Genomic DNA, 21,230 nt, shown 5'->3' with positions numbered 1-21,230 from the left:
TTCGGGTTGGTGCAATTACAGGGATACTAGACATAGTTTTTTTAAAGTTTGGCTGCTGTCACACTAAAAGTTGCTTTTTATTGCAAAAACTATCACCATATTTAGATAACTATAATTTTTCCACATTTCATGTAAGAGCTTGCTTTTTGCAGTAGAAGTTGACATTTTTATTGATACCGTTTTTGGGCACAAGACATTTTTTGATCACTTTCTATTCCGCTTTTTTGGGAGCAATTCAGGAATAGTTTTTTGTTGTATTTTTTTGCAATTCCACGTGTGATAAAATTGATAAGGCAGCTTTTGTCGTTGGGTCAGTATGATTACAGCGATACCACATTTATATAGTTTTTTATGTTTTGGTTCTTTTACATAATAAAAACTATTTTATAGAAAAAAATTAATATTTTTGCCTCACTTTATTCTGAGAGCTATAACTTTTTTATTTTTTGGGCTGATTGAGCAGTATGGCAGCTTCTTTTTTGCGGGACAAGATGTAGTTTTTAGTGATACCATTTTTACTTACATTCGTATTTTTATTTTTTATTCCAATTTGAGTTTGGCTTTTTTTGTTGCGTTTTTTTCTTAACGGAGTTCACTGAATGGGTTAACTAGTGAAAGTTTTATAGGTTGGGTCGATCCGGACGCGGCAATACCAAGTATGTGTACATTTTTTTGTTTATTTTTGCTTTTACATCAATAAATGTATTTATTGGATTCATATTTTTCTTTTTCTTTATTTTAATATTTTTCAATTTTAAATAACTTTTTTACATTGTCCCAGGATGGGACACTAACTTTCCCTGCCCTGATAACTGATCTAATATTCTGCAATGATATTGCATTGCAGTTCATTAAATCTGTGCATCACAGGCAGGGAGGAGATGTGTCAGCTCTTGCTCTGAGCAGGATGTTACAGGCCACCATTCCTGGGTGATAATGTGGCCATATTTTGGCGCAGAGTCACCATGGAGACCATAATCACAATGTGATTGCAATCGCGTTGAACCAATGGGAGCAGAGAGGGCGTTCCCTCCCTCTGAGATGCCCCTTTGATGTTGCTGTCACTATTGACAGCAGCATCAGAGGGGTTAAACGCCCCGATCGGTGATTGCACTGATCGTAGGCATTGCGGCGGCGCTCAACGTGAGTCCACACGATCATTATGCCGTATATATACTGCGGTTTGCGGGAACGCATCCCGTGAAGGGTAAAAAACGTGTTGCATAAACCAGTCCAGGGTTACATAAACAAACACCACTCTTCTGGCATAATGGGAAAACAAAATAGCATACAGTACAGTCCGCATGGCTGTGGGGATCCGTCCTGCTCAGGGGAACAAAAACGAGATTCAGTTCAGTTCTGGAGATCTCATCTCCAGACACATTGAACACTTAGTGAGTCCAAAGGCTCCACATTTACATTCTAGTCCACATCTTGTGGGTGGAGATAGGGTGAACAGCCTCCCACCCACTCTTTAGCTGTTCACAAAAATACAGCCCTTATTATTGCAAATTAATACGGCTGGAGCATTTTAAACAGGTTCATATTGCTGAGCCTAACATTGTCAGTGACACATATCTCCCCCTCCCGTATATTTACAGAGAACTTCTCACACGAGAAAGTATGTATGTATTAGCAGGAGTCAGCCCGCTCAAGGTCAGCAAGCCCCACGGTTCAGGTATTAGCAAAACACAAACACTTCTCTGGAGTGTTCCTCTCCAGACACTGAACACCTACTACCTTTGGGGGCCAGTTACTTAAGCCCCAGACCACACCCTGGGGTGGAGATAAGGTGGACAACCTCCCACCTACCCTATGATTGTCCACAAAAACCCAGCCCATTATACAAATTAGCTGTTAACCCCTCATAGCACTTAGTGTGCTGAAGGAAAATCTCTGGGTTTTACATCACGAACGCCATTAAGCGCAATGAAACTCCTCCCCCCTCCAGCACTTTACCAGTTCACACCATGAGCTTTTGGTGAGTTTTTGATATTGCAGATCTTCTGCACCATTTGTGCAGCCTTTAAGTTAAATAGGTTACTTGATTTTTTTTTTTTATATAAAATACGCAACATAAAAAATTCACCGAAAACTCATAGTGGGAATATAGACTTGGGATCTTGACACCTGTGATTGAGGTGAAAAGAAAAAATATTTGAAAAACATAAGAATTTGAATCTTTCCCACTTAAAATAAATAATAAACCATACGGTAGAAAAACAATATTGTCAATGCTGCGTACATAATAGTCCAATTAAAATATAAAATTATTTAAAACACAAGATATTATTATTATAGGTAAAGCCTAAAGAAACATTTGAAACTCCAGAATTACCAGTTAATATATAACCGCCTTTGCTTTTAACGTCACAGAATACGTTCCTAATACCAAGAATCTGTTATTGTTTGATTTCTGCATCATGCATATATGTGTGTATTCTTACAAGTTCCAGTACATTATTACATACATAGTATTATTATATTACAGTATTGTTTTTATATTGCAATTACCTTTTTTCTTCCATAAGATAAAATAGCTCCAGTCAAATCTTGAAGAGTGCTGAGCTCAATCTGATAATTCTTCCTTTTGTAGGGTTTCCTTTTTTTAACCCTCTTGTCCTGGGATACATTCCATGCTGACAACGCTAAATCCTCAGAAAAGAGAACCAATGCCCCCTTCCTTGTGCTGTACGTCTTGTGAGTCGGCACTGCCCAGTAGTCATTGGTAGAATATCTGCCACTGAGAAAACGTCTGATGTAAAAATCTTGACGGGACTTCCAGTTGAAGTAATCCTAAAATAAGAAGTGAGAAATCGTCAAGAATACTGACACACAATCCACAAGGAAACAGATTGGAAATTATGGATTAAAAACAATACAAATGTAAGAAAACTCTCTGGTGGCGCTCACAGCAACCAATCAGATTGCGTTTTTAATTTTCATATTATAAGTGTTAGGCCGGTTCTCTCGCCTCAATACCCGGCACTGCCACCGGCACTCGGGACCGGAGTGTTCAGGTGCATAGAAGTACATGCAGCCGCACGTGCCGGGTATTGAGGCGCGAGTTTCTCGCATTACACTCACAAGTGTGACCCCGGCATTAGAGAAATTAAGACAGAATTTATCAAAGGAAAAATTAGATGGATTAGTATACAGGAAAGTACAGTTTGCTGTACTATCATATACAGATTAAAAGAGTATGTCAGCGCAATTTAAGGCTGATAGGCCATGATAGTGTCCTCTCTTGGTAAATGGATATATTTAATATATATGTGTAATGGTTGTTGATCCATATCTGCCAAACACGGGGCTCAGACATTGTTTCCCGATCTAACAATTTTCACCAGAATTCTGGGGTAAAACTGATTGAAATGTAGCAATAATTGTAGCTAGGGGGAGAGTCTCACAGGATCCTCTGGGGTGTGTCTTTACACAGTTCTACATTATCCTGTGAGCCAAACCTTTTGGTAAAGACCATATATATTAGTACTAAATAAAACAACTCTTTAAGGGCATACTGCAGATTATTAAATTGATTTTTTTCAGATGCAAAGTGTGAAATCCATGACAAACTTCTCATGCGACACATGGATAATGCGTCAGCCATCCAATCAAAACTTTAAAGAATGCGAATTGCCTAAGTCGTGAAGTGTAATTTTTTTGTGTTATGTTAGTGATTTTTTTTCTTTAAATACAGCATCTGGTGGAAATTTTACTTACTAAATGAATTTAGGAAAAAAGTAAAAGTTAAACACACATAAAGCATTTATACGTGTGATATAGGTATTCCCATCTTTTACAGAAAGCTCTAGGAACATTTCCTACAAATCACCCACACTACATTTGAAACTATATTTTGTTTGTTTTTTGCCATTAATCATTTTAAAATAGTGGTGCTGTTTTTATCTCAAACAGTTGAACTCCTACTGCATCATAAGGCCGCGTTCACACATTACGGCAGCGATGCAAAAACATGGTCCTATCATGATTGCAACAAAAAACACAACACAGCTGCAACCTGTAAAGGAAACCTCAGACAGTAGTGTCAGGTGAAACCTGTTCAGTTAGGCTACTTTCACACTAGAGTTATTTTCAATACGTCGCAATGCGTCGTTTAGGGGAAAAAACGCATCCTGCAAAGTTGTCTGCAGGATGCGTTTTTGCCCCATAGACTAACATTGGCGATGCATTGCGACGCATTGACACACGTCGCAACCGTTGTGTGACGGTTGTGCCGTGTTGTGGCGGTCCGCCGGGATAAAAAAACGTTACATGTAACGTTTTTTGTTGCCGACGGACCGCTTTTTCTGACCGTGCATGCGCGGCCGGAACTCCGCCCCCACCTCCCTGCACCTCACAATGGGGCAGCAGATGCGCTGGAAAAATGCATCCGCTGCCTCCGTTGTGCGGCGCATTCACTGCTAGCGTCGGTAACCTCGGCCGACACACTGCGACGGGCCGAGTCCGACGCTAGTGTGAAAGTAGCCTTAGCACTTTCCACTCCACAGTCCAAGTGTCTGCCATGTCTCTGGAGGTGCAGCCAAAGCTAGCCTGCGGAAACATTGCACCAAAGTTGAGGAACTTCGCCCAAGATTACAGGAGAGAGCATTTCAGCTAGTAAGTAGCTCATCCTCTATTTTTTTTTAACTCTGATTTGGGGTTGGAAGGCCACTAGTTCATTCTTAGCTTTGGGCAGCAAAAAAAAATATATGAAAGTGCTTGGTCGAAGTGCACCCAATAGAGGACCTTCCAACCCTTCTTGATACCTAGAATCAAAAGTTGACTGTGGCATATCGACACCTGTCCACATTAATTGAAGAATCCGCCAAAAAAACTCATCTTTAAGGAAGATGTAGACCAAGATTGCAGTATCACTACCACTGCAGTAGTTTCATTGCCCAATGCCTAAACCAAAGAAATTTCATTAGACTGCATTGTAAATCAGGGTTGCCAACGTTTAATTTTTTTTTTTTCTGGACAGCTTCTCAAAAAATCACCGTCTGACAATATTTTTTTTACAGATACATTGGAAACCCGTAATAAATCATTTTAAGTGGTACAAGTCTACTACAGCCCATAATTCTGATATGAGACCTCAACTGCATTCACCATAAACTATGTAATGATGATGATATTTACAGTCAAAATAATTTGTATAAATTCCTTCAGCTTAAAAAAAAAATAATAATCAAGGACACCTCACTTTTTTATGGACAGAGCAAAAATGTGCCCTATTTGTACTGCGTGTCCTGGAATTTCTGGATGGTTAGTGACCCTGTCGCCAAAGTTTATACAGTGATAAACCAAGTGATGCTTCGTCCTGCAGAACACATGGCTCCATGTAGCACTTACCTCCATGTCACTAAGCTTGGCTTGTAATCTTCACTATTTCAGTGAGTGCTAAAAACAAGTAGACAATATTTTCTGACAACACTTCTATGCAAAAATATAGTAAATGACTCAACCTTATAGGCTGGTAATATGATTATGTTACTAGACGGGATGTAACATATGAAAATATGTTAAACCTTTGGCTTTTACCCTTCCGTGGGATCAAAGGCACAAACTAAAGTGACCATTAAAATACATATCAGGTGTTAGAGCACAGCTGCTGGATGACAGCTTCACACTATTCACACATCGTGGCCACTATGTCAACTTCCTTTGCTAAACAACTTTGCCAAATCCAATTTTCTCCTGTCTGAGAGACTGCAAGACATTACAAGTATGTAACACATGCCATATACTGCACATACAAACAGATAACAGTGTACTGCAGCACTTACTTTGTTAGGCCGGCGTCACACACAGCGTAAAACAATACGGTCCGTATATTACGGCCGTAATACGCTGAAAAGTCCCGAAAAAAGTGGTCCGTAGCTCCTCCGTAGGCAGGGTGTGTCAGCGTTTTTTGCGCATGGCATCCTCCGTATGTAATCCGTATGGCATCCGTACTGCGTGGTTTTCTCGCAGGCTAGCAAAACCAACATACCGCTATAGAAGTGATCCATGTGTCCCAAAAAGAAAAGAAAATATATATATACTGTCTATATATATATATATATATATATATATATATATATATATATGTCAGTAGACACATATATTAGAGAGAAAAGCCGGTAATTCAGTGCGGTGTACAGTAAAATCACACTGACAGCTTACAGTAGAATAGGTAGAATAAATGTGTACACATAGAATAGGTATATATATATATATATGTCAGTGAGACACATATATGTATATATATTAATATTTATTCCAGCGCTAGACAGCTTGAAAGCCGGTAATTCAATTACCGGCTTTTTCCTTCTCCTTCCTAAAACCCGACATGATTTGAGACATGGTTTACATACAGTAAACCATGTCTTCTCTCCATTTTTTTTGCAGATTCCACACTACTAATGTCAGTAGTGTGTATCTGCAAAATTTGGCCGTTCTAGCTCTTAAAATAAAGGGTTAAATGGCGGAAAAAATTGGCGTGGGCTCCCGCGCAATTTTCTCCGCCAGAGTAGTAAAGCCAGTGACTGAGGGCAGATATTAATAGCCTGGAGAGGGTCCACGGTTATTGGCCCCCCCCTGGCTAAAAATATCTGCCCCCAGCCACCCCAGAAAAGGCACATCTGGAAGATGCGCCTATTCTGGCACTTGGCCACTCTCTTCCCATTCCCGTGTAGCGGTGGGATATGGGGTAATGAAGGGTTAATGCCACCTTGCTATTGTAAGGTGACATTAAGCCTAATTAATAATGGAGAGGCGTCAATTATGACACCTATCCATTATTAATCCAATACTAGTAAAGGGTTAAATAAAACACAAACACATTTTTTAAAATTATTTTAATGAAATAAAAACAATGGTTGTTGCAGTATTTTATTCAACGCCCAATCCAGTCACTGAAGACCCTCGCTCTGTGAGTAAAAAAACATAATAAACCAACAATATACTTACCCTCCGCAGATCTGTAACGTCCAACGATGTAAATCCTTCTGAAGGGGTTAAAACATTTTGCAGCAAGGAGCTGTGCTAATGCAGGCTGCTCCTCGCTGCAAAACCCCAGGGAATGAGGCTAAAAATAGATCAATGATCTATATTTAGCTTCATTTGCGGTGAGGCGCCCTCTGCTGGCTGTTCATAGATCGTGGGAAATTACCTAGAAAGCCAGGGAGCTTTCTAGGTAATTTCCCACGATCTATGAACAGCCAGCAGAGTGCGCCTCACCGCAAATGAAGCTAAATATAGATCATTGATCTATTTTTAGCCTCATTCCCTGGGGTTTTGCAGCGAGGAGCAGCCTGCATTAGCACAGCTCCTTGCTGCAAAATGTTTTAACCCCTTCAGAAGGATTTACATCGTTGGACGTTACAGATCTGCGGAGGGTAAGTATATTGTTGGTTTATTATGTTTTTTTACTCACAGAACGAGGGTCTTCAGTGACTGGATTGGGCGTTGAATAAAATACTGCAACAACCATTGTTTTTATTTCATTAAAATAATTTTAAAAAATGTGTTTGTGTTTTATTTAACCCTTTACTAGTATTGGATTAATAATGGATAGGTGTCATAATTGACGCCTCTCCATTATTAATTAGGCTTAATGTCACCTTACAATAGCAAGGTGGCATTAACCCTTCATTACCCCATATCCCACCGCTACACGGGAATGGGAAGAGAGTGGCCAAGTGCCAGAATAGGCGCATCTTCCAGATGTGCCTTTTCTGGGGTGGCTGGGGGCAGATATTTTTAGCCAGGGGGGGGCCAATAACCGTGGACCCTCTCCAGGCTATTAATATCTGCCCTCAGTCACTGGCTTTACTACTCTGGCGGAGAAAATTGCGCGGGAGCCCACGCCAATTTTTTCCGCCATTTAACCCTTTATTTTAAGAGCTAGAACGGCCAAATTTTGCAGATACACACTACTGACATTAGTAGTGTGGAATCTGCAAAAAAAATGGAGAGAAGACATGGTTTACTGTATGTAAACCATGTCTCAAATCATGTCGGGTTTTAGGAAGGAGAAGGAAAAAGCCGGTAATTGAATTACCGGCTTTCAAGCTGTCTAGCGCTGGAATAAATATTAATATATATACATATATGTGTCTCACTGACATATATATATATATATACCTATTCTATGTGTACACATTTATTCTACCTATTCTACTGTAAGTTGTCAGTGTGATTTTACTGTACACCGCACTGAATTACCGGCTTTTCTCTCTAATATATGTGTCTACTGACATATATATATATATATATATATATATATATATATATATATATATATACAGTATATATATATTTTCTTTTCTTTTTGGGACACATGGATCACTTCTATAGCGGTATGTTGGTTTTGCTAGCCTGCGAGAAAACCACGCAGTACGGATGCCATACGGATTACATACGGAGGATGCCATGCGCAAAAAACGCTGACACACCCTGCCTACGGAGGAGCTACGGACCACTTTTTTCGGGACTTTTCAGCGTATTACGGCCGTAATATACGGACCGTATTGTTTTACGCTGTGTGTGACGCCGGCCTAATACTGATCAGTAAAATACGGCAAATAGGAGCAGGGGCATAGAGAATAATTGTGCCGTATTTTTTGCGAGTTTTACGGACGTAGATTCTGCGCTCTTACGTCCGTAAAACTCGCATGTGTGACGGCGGCCTTATAGTGTGCCAAATATTCTGCACCAGATAGTTATTGTTTTTTTTCCCTTTGAAAAAATTTGTAAAGTTTCACTTTTACTATGGAAATTCCATTATCAGAGCAGTTACAGCGTAATTTATAAGGGCTCGTTCAGACGAGCGTATAACCGGGCTGTCTGCATGTAAAACCTATAGCATATGGACAGCACACTGATCGTCAATGTGATAGTTCGTAGGCTATGTGCACACGTTGCGTTTTTGGTGCGTTTTTTCCCGCAGGCAAAACCTGCTCTCTTGGCAATAAGAAACTTGCTGCAAGAAAAGCAGGTTTTGCTTAGTTTTTGTTGCATTTTTTTCAGTGTTTTTGTGATGGTACAGTTGCGTCTTGTGCATGCTGATAAAGTTTAGTGCTCAAAAAAATGTGTTTCGACTTCATTAGGTTTTGGCCACGAGAACGCAGCAAAACCTGATACCTGTGTTTTTTGCAGCGTTTTTATTTTCAGTGATTGTTCATCGCCCATTGCTTTCAATGGGTAAAATACACTAAAAGAACTGACATGCTCTATTCTGCAAAACGCCAGGTTCTGCAAAAAATACTGAGGACAGAAAAACATGCTGTGTGCATGAGGCTTCTGAAATCTCATAGACTTGGGGTATGTGCACACGTTGCGGATTCACAGCGTTTTTTGGGGTGCAGAAACGCTGCAGATCCGCAATTGATTTACAGTACAATGTACGGTAAATCAATGAGAAAAAAAAAATGCTGTGCACACTTTGCGGAAAATCCGCTGCGGAAACATGTCACTTCTTTTTTGTGAATCTGCAATGTTTTTGTACCCATTCCATTATAGAAAACCGCAGGGGTAAAAAACACAGCAAATCCGCAAGAAAACCACAGCAAAAACGCACAAAAAAACACTGCAGAACCACACAAAAAACGCGACAAATCCGCAGGTGCGTTTTCTGTCAGGAGAGGCAGAATCTGCACCAGAAATTCCTAAGCCTAATCCGCAACGAGTGCACATAGCCTTAACTGGTACTATAAAGACAGCTAAAATGTGTACTTAAAAACACATAAACCCCCCTCCAAAACGCATACGTGTGAACATATCCATAAACGTTATTTCATACACCAACTGATGGTCTGCATGTCAGAAATTGCAGCATGCACTCCTTTGATCGTATTCTGGATCAGACCCTCTCACTATAATCATTGGATTCGCACACAATAGCTCCCCATCTGTATGTCATGCATTTTTTCACAGACCAATTATAATTAAGATAGGAAAGCGTATTTGACCTTTTATTATTTTATCAAATTGTTCATGTAAAAAACATGATGCCATACAGATGGGCGATACTGGCATACGGATGTCACAAGGATTGCATATGGAAATCGCCAAGAAAAGAAAAATGGATGATTTTGCATACGCTCATCTCAACCTGGCCTAAGACTCATAATGGCACGTCCTAACCCCAGACATTTTTATACCTTCATTTTCAATGAGTAGAAAAACAATCTAAGCAGTCGACTTTCTATGATGCTAGTAACCAATAAATCTTCTCAGTTAGGTTAGATCTAATACAGTAATTATATTTTGATGCTGAACATTTTCACATTGCAAAAAAAAAATAAAGTTTTTAGTAAAGTGGATGAGATTTACAGAAATATCATGCCCACTATGCGTTGAATGATGAGCGGTGTGTGTATGAAAATTTCTCTTGCAGTAAATAAGGTATGTTGATTTGTGGATTTTTCCCATAGACTAAACATATTACAAATGTAGTTAAATCCACCCATGACAGTATAAAGTTTTACCAAAGCAAAAAACTAGGAAGAATCCAAAACAAGGCAGTTCAATTTAAAACAGGACGTAAAAGAGGCACAACCAAAAAAGAGGCACAAATCGCAGTCAAAAAATTTGCTAAAAACGCACTTTTAAAAAATGCACAAAAAATGCAATGAACATAAAGCAAGAAACCTAATTGGTGTATAAATGTTGTAGATCTGGGGATTTATTATGAGGGAATATAGGCTGAACTGGATGGACAAATGTCTTTTTTCGGCCTTACTAACTATGTTACTATGTTACTATGTAGACAATCTACAACTTAGGGCTCATACTCACATGTGAGAAGATGAGTCTCGCATGTCAATACCCGGCACTCAGGAGCCGAGCGTACAGCCGCATAGCAATACATGCAGCCGCACACTCCGCTCCTGAGTGCCGGGTGCAGTGCCGGGTATTGACATGCAAGACTCATCCGAGTTTCTCGCATGTGGGTATGAGCCCTTAAAAAAGTGCACAAAACACTTGTGGGAACTTCCCCTCAGGGATCAATCAGACGTCCTTTCTTTGCATACGAGTGCTGCCTGTGTTTTTCACAGAGAGCACTCATACCTAGTGTAGTCTATGGGCCTGTTCACAAGTGCATGATTTTTTGTGGACTGAGTCAAAAATCATGGAGATATGTCCAATATTGATACTCGTGTCAGATCAAACTCACCTCTGCAAGTCTAAGGGTCCGTGAAAAAAATCAGCCAGCACTCAGATGCCATCCAAGTGCTCTCCATTTTTAATGAACTAATTAATAATTAAATGGAAGAATGTGGAGAAACTTCATTTTTTTTAACTTTGATGAAAATCTAATGATACACTGATGAAAATCTCTTATATGAAAATGATGTCTGAATAAGGCCTTTACAATCCAGATGACCAGCAACTCCTGCTCTTAAGATCTATAGGAAGGTTCCTTGTTAGACTACCTGACTCCAGTCAGAATTTTTTTGGAAATCCAGTGACTATGCTATCCAAGCAATTTGTATCTTTAATGGGGAAATAGCGGGAAAAAAATCCAGTCTCCAAGAGATTCGCTTGAATGACTCATTTTATTAAAGATGTGCATCACATAATTGCGTGCACGCAGTTCTAATATAATACAGCTATATCCTTCTCTGAGTAAAACACTTTATTGATAGGTTTGAGAAATGCAAGGAAAAGCACAATAAAGTTCATGGCCGGAGCTGGAGGAATTCCTGATTGTCATAGGAACCACAAAATTACTGCTGGCGACTGGTGCCTAGCATTGAAAGATATTCTGTCTGTTCAGACTCCACTATGATATTTGCAGCATTTTTTCCATTACCAATTCTGTTTTCTTTTGCTATCATTTTATAGATATGATGTTATTTTGGTGTAGTAAAATATGTGTCACAATGTTTAATATTTGTGTCCTTTATTGATTATAATGCATTTAGAAATAATGCAGGTCTATTTTGGGGTGATCGGGCAGGGTTAGTGTTATGACGACACTGATGGGTGAGGGTAGTTTTTTCGGAGGTATTTTGTATATTTTTTTACTTCTTTTTTTATTTTATGAATTGTCTGCACCATATACTGTATATATTCATTTTTTTACACTAATCATTGCCACTATAATTGAGGTTGCACTATTGTCTATTTTGACCTAGGCCGAGCAGTGGCAATCATATGTCCAGTCTCATGGTAGCTCTCATATTTTGTTCTCTAGACAATCGTTCATCCAGATGTCCCAATTTTTCTCTGATGAAGCCCCCTTTAGACTGTTTGGGACATCTGAAAAAAAGATTGCCGGTGACCACTACCATGAATCCTGTGTCATCCCAACAGTAAAGCATCCTGAGGCCATTCATGTGTGTGGGCTTTTCATCCATGCAGTGGGCTCACTCACAATTTGGGTACACCTTGACGCTGGTGCGATGACATTTTCACTTTTTTTTTAAATCAAAAATGATGTTTATTAAGTACCCAATCTAATTTATATGCAATATTGGTTTTACTTATTTGCTTACAGCAGGGTATGTGTTCATTTTGTTCCTTCCTATTATTATTATTATTATTCCTGTCTTAGGCTTTGTCAATTTAAAGACATTTTAAAAAAGACATTGAAAAACAGGAGCAAGTAAAGAGAAGAGCTACCAGGATGGTGAGCGGACTGCAAGTATGTCCAAAGAGGAACGGATAAAGGATCTGCGAATGTTTAGCTTGCAAAAAAGAAGGCTAAGATGAGACTGAATAGCTGTCTACAAATATCGTAAGGGCTGTCACCGTGAAGAGGGATCATTATTATTCTCATTTGCACTTGGAAACACGAGAAACAATGGAATGAAACTGAATGGGAGAAGATACAGATTAGATATTAGAAAAAAAATGTTGACAGTGAGGGTGATCAATGAGTGGAACAGGCTGCCATGAGAGGTGGTGAGTTCTCCTTCAAATGAAGTCTTCAAACAGAGGCTGGGCTGAGATGGTTTAGTGAATCCTGCATTGAGCAGGGGGTTGGACACAATGACCCTCGAGGTCCCTTCCAATTCTAACATTCTATGATTCTATGTGAACATGCTCCTATTTTGCATGCCCACCAACTTATATTCCAGTTCATTTTGGCAGTTAAGTATCACTTAGAATTTTGCCTAAGAACATTGCTATGAATGAAGACTGGGATCTAGACATGCTCCAAGAGCAACTTCTCCCAACAACCCCGGAGTAATTTGATGATGGAGACCATGTCACAAGGAAAAAGTGATAACACAGTGGCTCGGTGAACAAAACATTGAAATTTTGGGTCCATAGCTAGGAGACTCGTCAAATATCAAATCCATGGAGAACCTCTTCTCAATCCTCAAAAAGCGGGTACACAACCAAACACAGAAATCATGATAAACTCCAAGCGCTGATTAGACAAGACTGGGCTGTCAAAAGTCAGGATTTAGTCCAGAAGCTGATATTTAGCTGCCAGTCTGAAGTACAAAAATCGTGAAAAATAAGGGTCAACACTGTAAATATTGAGTTTTTACATAAACTTGAAGTATCTGTCAATAAAAGTTTAACAACTTATGCGATGCTAATAATTGTTACTCAGTACCATAGAGACATCTGAAAAAGATCAAAAAACAATAAAACATTTTGTGGTCTCCAACTTTTTAGAGGCTTCATAATGCTCCCCTACTCATCCTTCATCTATTATTCAGAATAATATTAATAATAATAATAATAATACAACTGTTCGGTCATTTAGACCTCAGGGTTTTTCTAACGTATTTGAGCTGACAGAATTAATCCTACAGGCTGATTTATGAAGACATATACCCGATTGTTCAGTCTGAACGGCATAGTTATTGCTGATCAGAGAATATACTTTGTACTGCGCACCTTTCCCAGCCACTTATCAATACCTTAAAACATGAATCCCATTTTTTACGCAGCTTCTTTTGGTTGAATTCACTTTTAAAAAGTAACCTGCCATGGTTACAATACCTGATCTGCAGGTAGGAAGTTATAGAACAGGAGGAGCTGATCAGATTGATGTACGTTACTGTGGGGAAAGCTTCAGCAAAAAAGTCTGTTTTATTCATTTAAATCCCCGGTATTTTATGCAAAGGAGTCCAGTACTGTTCAGTGATTGTGCATGCAGACATAGCTGTCAATCACGCAGTAGGCCCGCCCACTAGACACATATCAGTACAAACACCAAGGATTTCAATGATACAGTGTACTGAATCTTTTCCAACAAACCCATGTATCATTTTGATTAGCTTCTCCTTCGGTATACCATGCTGTCCACAGATTGGACTGCACGTACCATGTAACAGAATACAAAAAAAACAAAAACAAAATTGACCAGCAACTCCAAACAGAATAAAACAAGTGTGAACGGATGCAAGCTGCTATGTCTGCATAATAGGTCAGCAAAAGAATACAGCAGCGCTGTGCAAGTGTTAGATGTATGCAAACACTGAATTTATGAGATTTGATCTGCACTACTGCTATACTAATGAAACTGAAGGTACTTAAAGCATAAATTGGCCATTTTAATTAGAGCCCAGCAGCCGCGACAAGGTGTACATTTATTTGATGGTTATCCAAAATTGTTCAAAATACAATCTGCATAGGGTTCAACAATATAATTTACAAGTGGAATGGCAAATAGATCCTAACTAAAGATTCTAAGATAAAATGTAACTGGTATTAAACTATAACAATAATAACTAAATTGTGCTAGTTTAAAAATATAGAGTCCATATTAGATAGTAATGTCCCAACTTACTGTAATAGCCATTAGGCATGGGTATAATTCCTCCTCTCACAATGAAATTGCTGCTCCAATTTCAAATGTCTGAAGGCTATTATTCAGGGGTCAGTATTATCCAATTCTTTCCCTTTAGTTTCCTTTTTAGGTTTGTTTTTTTTTTTTTATAAGCATTCTCATATGGGGGTAGGAATTATTCAATCCTTCCCCTTGTTATATTCTCAGTGATTAATTTCAATGACTGATTAAGCATAGGGGGGTAAATATTATTCACTATTTCCCATATGAGGTCTATAAACAGTAATCGGACACTAAATTGTTAATGTCAATGATGTTTTAGCCTTGGTTGCTGCAGACCACTCTATGGCATAATCACCAATATGGACTAACTGTTCTAAAATGTTAAACAGCTGCCTCCCCTGTACTTTTTATTTAATGGGACTGTAAATTAATATTTATCAAACATGCCTCTCATAGGCTAAAAGCCAACAAATTTAAAGGGCAGGTAGGATCCAGCAATAAGTTAAAACAGCCTTAGGCCCCCTTCACACATGCACATAAAAACACGTCCTTGTTAGATGTTTCATTTTGACCATCCGTGTGCTTTTTTTCAATATACATGTGTACATTATTTCAACCGTGTGTAATCCATATTCTATCCATGTATATGTGGCACCCCTAGGGGTATTTGCCACAAAAACAGTTACTGACACTAAATACAAATACTAAAATAGCAAGACTGCACTACCACCTCCGGCCAGAAGGGGGAGCTCCAGAGACTCCCCTTGATCCATTCTGGTCTGAGAGAAGAACTGGCAGTTGGGCTAAGGAGTTGAAAGTGAGAGGTCATACAGCTGAATTTCTAACAGCCCTGTGACTGTTTCCAGGCCTAAATCACCGGCCTGAGGAGAAGAGGGACAGAGAAAAAAGGACATTGTGAGAACTGGGTAGCATTAATCACTATCCAGAATAGGCGCAAAGACGGATACCGGATCCGTGGCTGTATTCATTATATATAATACAGCAACCGGAAAAATGTGAGGTGATATCAGCTTCACTAGGGCCGGACGCAGCAACAGACACAGAGTTCAGCGGTACTCCCGGAGGGGGTAAGCCGATAAAAGGACTCGGGTTGCCCGTCGAACCAGGACCTGGAGGGGACAGATTGGGCCGGCAGCCAGTTCACATACAGCAGCAGGGCTGTCATGATCCCAATGGCAGGGGATCACAAAAGGACAAGCACACAAAAAACAGAACAAGCTCTAGGGTGATGGAAACTGAGCTGACCGCGATCCTGAACCTAATTCACAACACTAGCAGTAGCCGGGGAACGTACCTACGATGATTCTAGACGTCTCGCGCCAGCCGAAGGACTAGCTTCCCCTATTAGAAGAAACAAAGACCTCTCTTGCCTCCAGAGAAACACCCCATAGAAATAGCAGCCCCCCACATGTAATGACGGTGAAATGAGAGGAAAGCACATACGCAGTAATGAAAACAGATTCAGCAAAATGAGGCCCGCTAAAACTAGATAGCAGAGGATACAAAAGTGAACTGCGCGGTCAGCGAAAAACCCTACAAAAAAACCATCCTGAAATTACCTGAACTCATGTGCCAACTCATGGAACATGAGGAGTAATATCAGCCCACTAGAGCAACCAGCAACAAGGAATCACATAACTGCAAGCTGGACTAAAACAAAAATAAAGCAAAACGTGGAACAGGAAAATCAAAAACTTAGCTTGTCCTGAAGATTACAGAAGCGGGAAGCAGAGGTAACAAGACACACTGATTACATTGATCACCGGCGAGGAAATGACAAGAAAGCCAGGTTAAATAGGAAACTCCCATATCCTGATAGAACAGGTGGACACCAGAGACCGCAGAGAACACAAGTCACCCAGTACCATCTGTAACCACCAGAGGGAGCCCAAAAACAGAATCCACAACAGTACCCCCCCCTTGAGGAGGGGTCACCGAACCCTCACGAGAACCACCAGGGCGACCAGGATGAGCCCTATGAAATGCACGGACCAAATCAGCAGCATGAACATCAGAGGCAACCACCCAAGAATTATCCTCCTGACCATAACCCTTCCACTTGACCAAATACTGAAGTTTCCGTCTGGAAACACAAGAATCCAAGATCTTCTCCACAACATACTCCAATTCTCCCTCCACCAGCACCGGAGCAGGAGGCTCAAGCGAAGGAACAACAGGTACCTCATACTTCCACAACAACGACCGATGGAACACATTATGAATAGCAAACGATGCCGGGAGATCCAAACGAAACGACACAGGGTTAAGAATTTCCAAGATCCTATAGGGACCGATAAACCGAGGCTTGAACTTAGGAGAAGAGACCTTCATAGGAACAAAACGAGAAGACAACCACACCAAGTCCCCAACACGAAGTCGAGGACCCACGCGGCGACGGCGATTAGCAAACTGCTGAGCCCTCTCCTGGGACAACTTCAAATTGTCCACCACATGACTCCAAATCTGATGCAACCTATCCACCACCATGTCCACTCCAGGACAATCAGAAGGCTCCACCTGACCAGAGGAAAAACGAGGATGAAACCCCGAATTACAAAAGAAAGGAGAAACCAAGGTAGCAGAACTAGCCCGATTATTAAGGGCAAATTCGGCAAGCGGCAAAAAGGTAACCCAGTCATCTTGATCAGCAGAAACAAAACACCTTAAATAAGTTTCCAAGGTCTGATTAGTTCGTTCCGTCTGGCCATTCGTCTGAGGATGGAATGCAGACGAAAAGGACAAATCAATGCCCATATTAGCACAGAACGTCCGCCAAAATCTAGACACAAACTGGGATCCCCTGTCAGAAACAATGTTCTCCGGAATCCCATGCAAACGAACCACGTTCTGAAAAAGCAGAGGGACCAACTCAGAGGAGGAAGGTAACTTAGGCAAGGGGACCAGATGAACCATCTTAGAAAAGCGGTCACACACAACCCAGATGACGGACATTTTTTGAGAGACAGGGAGATCCGAAATAAAGTCCATGGAAATGTGCGTCCAAGGCCTCTTCGGGATAGGCAAAGGTGACAACAATCCACTGGCCCGAGAACAGCAAGGCTTAGCCCGAGCGCAAACTTCACAAGACTGCACAAAAGAACGCACATCCCTCGACAAGGAAGGCCACCAAAAAGACCTGGCCACCAAGTCTCTAGTACCAAATATTCCAGGATGACCTGCCAACACAGAAGAATGGACCTCGGAGATGACTCTACTGGTCCAATTATCCGGAACAAACAGTCTTTCAGGTGGACAACGATCAGGTTTATCCGCCTGAAACTCCTGCAAAGCACGTCACAAGTCTGGGAAGACAGCCGACAAAATCACCCCATCCCTAAGGATACCAGTGGGCTCAGAATTTCCAGGGGAATCAGGCACAAAACTCCTAGAAAGAGCATCCGCCTTCACATTCTTTGAACCTGGCAGGTATGAAACCACAAAATCGAAACGGGAGAAAAACAGTGACCAACGAGCCTGTCTAGGATTCAGACGCTTGGCAGACTCAAGGTAAATCAGATTTTTGTGATCAGTCAAGACCACCACACGATGTCTAGCACCCTCAAGCCAATGACGCCACTCCTCAAATGCCCACTTCATGGCCAAAAGCTCCCGATTACCAACATCATAATTCCGCTCAGTGGGTGAAAACTTTCTAGAAAAGAACGCACATGGCTTCATCACCGAGCAATCGGAGCTTCTCTGTGACAAAACCGCCCCCGCTCCAATCTCAGAAGCATCAACCTCAACCTGAAAAGGAAGCGAAACATCTGGCTGACGCAACACAGGAGCAGAAGAAAACCGGCGCTTAAGTTCCTGAAAGGCCTCCACAGCCACAGGAGACCAATCAGCAACATCAGCATCCTTCTTAGTCAGATCCGTCAAAGGCTTAACAACACTATAAAAATTAGTTATGAAACGACGATAAAAATTAGCAAAGCCCAAGAACTTCTGTAGACTCTTAAGAGATGTAGGCTGCGTCCAGTCACAAATAGGTTGAACCTTGACGGGATCCATCTCAATAGTAGAAGGGGAAAAAATATACCCCAAAAAAGAAATCTTCTGGACTCCAAAGAGACACTTTGAACCTTTTACAAACAAAGAATTGGCCCGCAGGACCTGAAACACCTTCCTGACCTGCTGAACATGGGACTCCCAGTCATCAGAAAAAACCAAAACATCATCCAAATACACAATCATAAATTTATCCAGATATTCACGGAAAATATCGTGCATAAAGGACTGGAAGACAGAAGGAGCATTAGAAAGTCCAAAAGGCATCACCAAATACTCAAAATGGCCCCCAGGCGTATTAAATGCGGTTTTCCACTCATCACCCTGCTTAATCCGCACAAGATTATACGCACCCCGAAGATCAATCTTAGTGAACCATTTAGCCCCCTTAATGCGAGCGAACAAATCAGTCAACAATGGCAAAGGATACTGATATTTGACCGTAATCTTATTCAAAAGACGGTAATCTATACAAGGCCTCAAGGAACCATCTTTTTTGGCCACGAAAAAAAAACCTGCTCCCAAAGGAGATGAAGATGGACGGATATGTCCCCTTTCCAAGGACTCCTTAACATAATCCCGCATAGCAGTATGCTCTGGCACTGACAGATTGAACAAACGACCTTTAGGAAATTTACTGCCAGGAATCAAATCTATAGCACAATCGCAATCCCTGTGAGGAGGAAGCGAATTGAGCTTAGGCTCCTCAAAAACATCCCGATAATCAGACAAAAATACAGGAACCTCAGAAGGAGTAGATGAAGCGATAGAAATCGGAGGTGCATCATCATGAACCCCCTGACATCCCCAGCTTAACACAGACATCGCCTTCCAGTCCAAGACTGGGTTATGAGTTTGTAACCATGGCAGACCAAGCACTAAGACATCATGTAAATTATACAGTACCAGGAAGCGAATCACCTCCTGATGAACGGGAGTCATACGCATGGTCACGTGTGTCCAGTACTGAGGTTTATTCATAGCCAAAGGTGTAGAGTCAATTCCTTTCAAAGGAATAGGGACTTCCAGAGGCTCCAGACTAAACCCACAGCGGTTGGCAAATGACCAATCCATAAGACTCAGGGCAGCGCCTGAATCCACATAGGCATCGACGGAAATGGCTGATAATGAACAAATCAGAGTCACAGACAGAATGAACTTAGACTGTAAAGTACTAATGGCAACAGACTTATCAACCTTTTTTGTGCGTTTAGAGCATGCTGATATAACATGAGCTGAATCACCACAATAAAAACACAACCCATTTTTCCGCCTATAGTTTTGCCGTTCACTTCTGGACTGAATTCTATCACATTGCATTGTCTCAGGTGCCTGTTCAGAAGACACCGCCAAATGGTGCACAGGTTTGCGCTCCCGTAAACGCCGATCAATCTGAATAGCCATAGTCATAGACTCATTCAGACCTGTAGGCGCCGGGAACCCCACCATAACATCTTTAATGGCCTCAGAAAGGCCATCTCTGAATTTTGCAGCCAGAGCGCACTCATTCCACTGAGTAAGCACCGACCATTTCCGAAATTTCTGACAATATATTTCTGCTTCATCTTGCCCCTGAGAGAGAGCCAATAAAGCTTTTTCAGCCTGAATATCTAGGTTAGGTTCCTCATAGAGCAAACCCAATGCCAGAAAAAACGCATCCACATTGAGCAACGCAGGATCCCCTGGTGCCAATGCAAATGCCCAATTCTGAGGGTCACCCCGCAGGAAAGATATTACAATTTTGACTTGCTGAGCAGGGTCTCCAGAGGAGCGAGATTTCAAAGAAAGAAACAAGTTGCAATTGTTCCTAAAATTCAGAAAACTAGATCTATCTCCAGAAAAAAACTCTGGGATAGGAATTCTAGGTTCAGACATAGGAGCATGTACAACAAAATCTTGTATATTTTGAACCTTAGCAGCAAGATTATTCAGGCTGGAAGCCAAACTCTGGACGTCCATGATAAACAGCTGAGGTCAGAGCCATTCAAGGATTAAGAGGAGGTAAGACGCAGCCAGGCTGCAATTAAGGCTAGGCAGCAAACTCTGAGGGAAGGAAAAAAAAAAAAAAAAACTTCCTCAGACTACTTTTCCTCCTACTTCAGCCAATACGATTACCACTTTTGGGCCGGCGATACTGTCATGATCCCAATGGCAGGGGATCACAAAAGGACAAGCACACAAAAAACAGAACAAGCTCTAGGGTGATGGAAACTGAGCTGACCGCGATCCTGAACCTAATTCACAACACTAGCAGTAGCCGGGGAACGTACCTACGATGATTCTAGACATCTCGCGCCAGCCGAAGGACTAGCTTCCCCTATTAGAAGAAACAAAGACCTCTCTTGCCTCCAGAGAAACACCCCATAGAAATAGCAGCCCCCCACATGTAATGACGGTGAAATGAGAGGAAAGCACATACGCAGTAATGAAAACAGATTCAGCAAAATGAGGC

General features: G+C 41.0%; 1 protein-coding gene across 3 annotated transcripts in view; it reads right to left on the bottom strand.

Moving 5' to 3' along the window:
* Nucleotides 1-21,230, bottom strand: part of KIAA2012 (KIAA2012 ortholog) — a 401,298-nt gene that overhangs the window by 337,888 nt on the left and 42,180 nt on the right. For all 3 annotated transcript variants that reach the window (XM_069733571.1, XM_069733572.1, XM_069733570.1), the window contains exon 2: nucleotides 2,515-2,796. In XM_069733571.1, coding sequence (XP_069589672.1) covers nucleotides 2,515-2,796 — 282 coding nt within the window. The remainder of the gene's footprint in view (nucleotides 1-2,514; nucleotides 2,797-21,230) is intronic.

Source organism: Ranitomeya imitator, chromosome 7 (genome assembly GCF_032444005.1).
Source record: "Ranitomeya imitator isolate aRanImi1 chromosome 7, aRanImi1.pri, whole genome shotgun sequence".
Classification (NCBI taxonomy): Eukaryota; Metazoa; Chordata; class Amphibia; order Anura; family Dendrobatidae; genus Ranitomeya; species Ranitomeya imitator.
This window is presented reverse-complemented; position numbering and strand designations above follow the sequence as displayed.